Raw genomic sequence first — 4,016 nt, forward strand, 5'->3', positions numbered from 1 at the left:
TACCTCAGAATATATAAAGCATATAAACAATTACAGCAATATGATGCAACAAACACAGCAGTGCTACTATCCAAAATACTCAAAGCTTCATAGAACTGAAACAAACATTTATTTTTAGGCTCCATTCTGCTGCTGATACATACTTTAGGTTTCTGAACATTAAACTTTTAGGGGAACGTAACAAGTGGGGGCTCGTCCAGGATAGTTGAAAAGGGAGTTTTGAGTTGGAATTGGTTTTTGATTATCTTGCTTTTTTCACCTTTAGAGATTCAACTTCCCAGTTTAGTTAGGTGAGTGTCCAGCTGAGCTTTGTTTTAAGCCTTTCATAGTGTGTAACTTGAAAGCCCTGAGTACTTTCTCCCACACTGAAAACACTGGGATGATACAATTATTTAAACATTACCTAATAAGACTGATTCAGGACAGACAATTGGTTATTTCTGCCTTTTGCAGAAAGGCTTAATGCAGTTTTTTGATTTTTCACAAAGTGTATTGTAACAAAAATCAGCTGATTTAAAAAGCTTGATCAGTGTATGACATGATTAACTGTCAATATCCACAGGGAGAGTTAAAATATGAATAAAAATTAAAGTGTTGAAAAAGCAGCTTGTTAAACAATTGTGGTGGGGGTGCTGAGCCTGCATCTGTTCAACTAGCCTGTTTTATGGACATGTGCCTTTGCCTCTGATTCTGCTAAAATCGTTTATTTGGTGCAAATTATGACTGGCCGGGCGCTTCAATGGGCTCAGGCAGTTTTAAATACCCAGCCCTCTGTGTCATATGACGTCTTTCTCAGCAAGTTTCGCTGTGTATTTGATAAAGGCGCTAGCTCGGATGCCGCAGGTCATCGCATGTTTTCTCTGAAGCAAGGTAGGAGGAGTGTTGCTGACTTTTCCGTGGAGTTCTGGATCCTGGCGGAGGAGTCGGGCTGGGAGGAGAAAGCACTGCATGGAGCCTTCCTCAACAGCCTTAACAAGAATATTAAGCGTGAGTTAGCAACCAAGGAACTGCCTAAAGCTTTGTCTGCTCTAATCAATATGTGTATTAACTTAGACGACCACATGCGGGAGTTCGGCAAAAGAACCTTCCTACTCTGATGTGGAGAAGTGAGGAGGAGGAGCAACACGGGGATGAAGAGCAACCCATGCAGCTTGGCGGAGCCAAGCTTTCATCCTCTAGACTGGGGCGCAAACAACGGACTGGTGAGTGCTTTCTTTCTGGAAAAAGAGGACATTTTGTTGACTCCTGCCCGGACCCGGACGAGCCCCCATGTTACGGCCCTAGCTGGGCCTCCTCTTGAATGTCCCGTTTGTGGGCGTGTCCCACTACCTCTTCTGCCTGAGGTGCCACCTTTCCCTCTTGTGCAGCTGACTCTTGTCAGTAGTTAAAGAGATTTAAGCCCAGGGAAAGGTGAGCTCTGGGCCAGAGTGCCATTAGTGTGGTTACAGCTAGTGAGCTGAGTGCTTTGGGGTGTTTCCAGCTAGTGAGCTGTGTTTTTGTGGTTTTCAGCTAGTGAGCTGCGTGTCTGTGTTTGCAGCTTGTGAGCTGCACTCTTTTTGACTTACTTTGTGCTTTATTGACTAACATTTGAGTTTAGTTTGTTTTCTTAAATGGTGATAGCGGCTTGTCCGTCTCTTTTAGTTGAGCTATTTTAATAAAACTCTTCAATTTAACCCTTTTGCCTCCTTGACTCCTTTTTCTGACCCGGACACTTATTGTTACTTCCCCCTCACCGCCTGGACCCTTTTAGGGGAACGTAACAAGGCACGGGTACATCCAAGGACCTTCCTACTCTGATGTGGAGAAGTGAGGAGAAGGAGCAACACGGGGATGAAGAGCAACCCATGCAGCTTGGCGGTCCTCTAGACTGGGGCGCAAACAATGGACTGGTGAGTGCTTTCTTTGTGGAAAAAGAGGACATTTTGTTGACTCCTGCCCAGACCGAGTAAAAGAGTCGGCCCGTCAGTAATTGTGGGGATACTGGCGGGCGCCACAACAAAAGTGTTCCCTCACCTCAGCTGCCCTGCTAAATTAATGTCTCACTCCCTCACTCACTCCTGCTGCGCACTCATTGACTCTGGTTCTGAACAAAATTTCCTAGACGAAGAGTTAGCCAAGATCTTAGGCCTGCCCCTACTTCCCCTTCCAGAGGTCCTGAAGGTCTCAGCCTTAAATGGCGGCCATCTAGCCTCCGTCACACATCGCACTCAGGAGGTTACACTCATTATTTCGGGAAATCACTCTGAGAAAATCAGTTTATACGTATTCAAAGCCCCCCACACCCCACTGGTACTGGGATTTCCGTGGCTCCAACTTCACAACCCCCAAATCGACTAGGCCAAAGGGTATGTAACCGACTGGAGCACGCGGTGTCATGAACAATGTTTACTTGCCGCTGTCCCGGACAATCCCGGGACCGCCTCTGCGAAAAGCTCCTCACCCCCCGACCTTTCCTTGGTGCCCGCCGAATACCACGACCTCGGCCAGGTATTCAGCAAAAGTAAGGTGTTGTCTTTGCCTCCACATCGGCCTTACGACTGTGGAATTGACCTACTCCCAGGCGCTCCCCTGCCAACAAGTTGGCTCTACAGTCTGTCTAAACCGGAACGCGAGACCATGGAACGCTACATAACGGAGTCTCTGGCCGCAGGTATTATTCGCCCATCTACTTTGCCTTTAGCAGCAGGATTCTTTTTTGTAAAAAAGAAAGATAAGAGCCTGCGTCCCTGCACTGACTTTCGAGGGCTGAACAAGATCACTGTTAGGAATAAATATCCACTCCCCCTGCTGGCCTCAGCATTCGAACTACTACAGGGAGCGCTCCTGTTCACCAAACTGGATCTTCAGAACGCCTATCATCTGGTTTGCATCCGCAAGGGTGACGAGTGGAAGACGGCTTTCAACACCCACCTGGAGCACTTCGAATACTTAGTGATGCCTTTCGGTCTTGGTAACGCCCCTGCAGTCTTCCAGGCCCTGATTAATGATGTGCTCAGGGACTTTATTAACCATTTTGTCTTCGTGTATCTGGATGACATTCTGATTTTTTCCAGGTCGCAGTCTGAGCACATCAACCATGTACGTCTGGTTCTACGGCGCCTATTGGAGAACCGCCTTTTTGTGAAAGCGGAAAAATGTGAGTTCCATGTGCAAACTGTTTCTTTTCTGGGTTTCATTGTGGAACAGGGGCGTTTGCGAGCTGACCTGGCCAAAGTCAAAGCCGTAGTGGAATGGCCTATTCCCAAGACCCGCAAGGAGGTGCAGAGGTTCCTGGGCTTCGCCAATTTCTACCGCTACTTTATCAGGGATTTCAGCAAGGTAGCCCTCCCTCTAACCAACCTAACTTATCCTAAGTTGTCTTTCCAGTGGTCCTCCGCAGCCCAGCAAGGTTTGATCGGAGGAATGGCGACATTGGCTGGAGGGCACTGAGCAGCCTTTCGTGGTGTAGACGGACCACAAAAATCTGGCGTATCTCCAGGCAGCCAAGCGACTCAACGCCCGACAAGCCAGGAGGGCATTGTTTTTTACCCGTTTTCACTTCTCCATTACTTACAGGCCCGGTTCTAGGAACACTAAGCCAGACGCGTTGTCGCGCCAGTTCGCACCTGTGACCGATGAGGATGAGAAGGAAAAACCCATCCTGCCCCCCACCTGCATTGTGGGTGCACTGACATGGGTGGTCAGGGACGCCCAGCGACAGGAGCCCGACCCTGGCACGGGCCCGAAAGGGAAACTGTATGTTCCCGCCACAGCGCGTAGTCAGGTCATTCACTGGGAACATACTGCCAAGTTTTCGTGCCACCCAGGTAAAAATCGCACTGTCTCCTTTCTACAACGTTTGTTTTGGTGGCCCTCTCTTATTCTCGATGTCCAGAACTATGTTGCGGCATGCCCGGTGTGCGCAAAGAACAAAACCTCCAACTCACCTGCTTCTGGCCTCCTGCGACCGTTGCCCACTCCAAAACGCCCGTGGTCGCACATCGTCACCGGCTTGCCTCCCTCTTCAGGTAACACCT

The 4,016-nt window shown here is 48.7% G+C and overlaps 1 protein-coding gene across 1 annotated transcript; it reads left to right on the top strand.

The window, feature by feature from the left end:
- The first annotated feature begins 719 nt into the window (after window positions 1-719).
- LOC102307985 (retrotransposon-like protein 1) lies at window positions 720-3,726 on the top strand. The gene is made up of 4 exons (XM_042217180.1): window positions 720-991; window positions 1,054-1,202; window positions 2,102-2,214; window positions 2,338-3,726. The coding sequence occupies exons 1-4, from the start codon at window positions 720-722 to the stop codon at window positions 3,427-3,429; spliced, it is 1,626 nt and encodes a 541-aa protein (XP_042073114.1). The 3' UTR covers window positions 3,430-3,726.
- Window positions 3,727-4,016: the final 290 nt, after the last annotated feature.

This window comes from Haplochromis burtoni, unplaced genomic scaffold (genome assembly GCF_018398535.1).
Source record: "Haplochromis burtoni strain Fernald_Lab_line unplaced genomic scaffold, NCSU_Asbu1 Contig_1664, whole genome shotgun sequence".
NCBI classification, from domain to species: Eukaryota; Metazoa; Chordata; class Actinopteri; order Cichliformes; family Cichlidae; genus Haplochromis; species Haplochromis burtoni.

Excerpts from the sequence above, each read along its gene's own strand:
- LOC102307985 (XM_042217180.1), top strand. The coding sequence starts at position 720 with ATGACTGGCCGGGCGCTTCAATGGGCTCAGGCAGTTTTAAATACCCAG. Across the intron at positions 992-1,053 it reads AACAAGAATATTAAGCGTGA|ACGACCACATGCGGGAGTTC; the intron begins GTTAGCAACCAA and ends GTATTAACTTAG. Across the intron at positions 2,215-2,337 it reads TCACACATCGCACTCAGGAG|GCCAAAGGGTATGTAACCGA; the intron begins GTTACACTCATT and ends CAAATCGACTAG.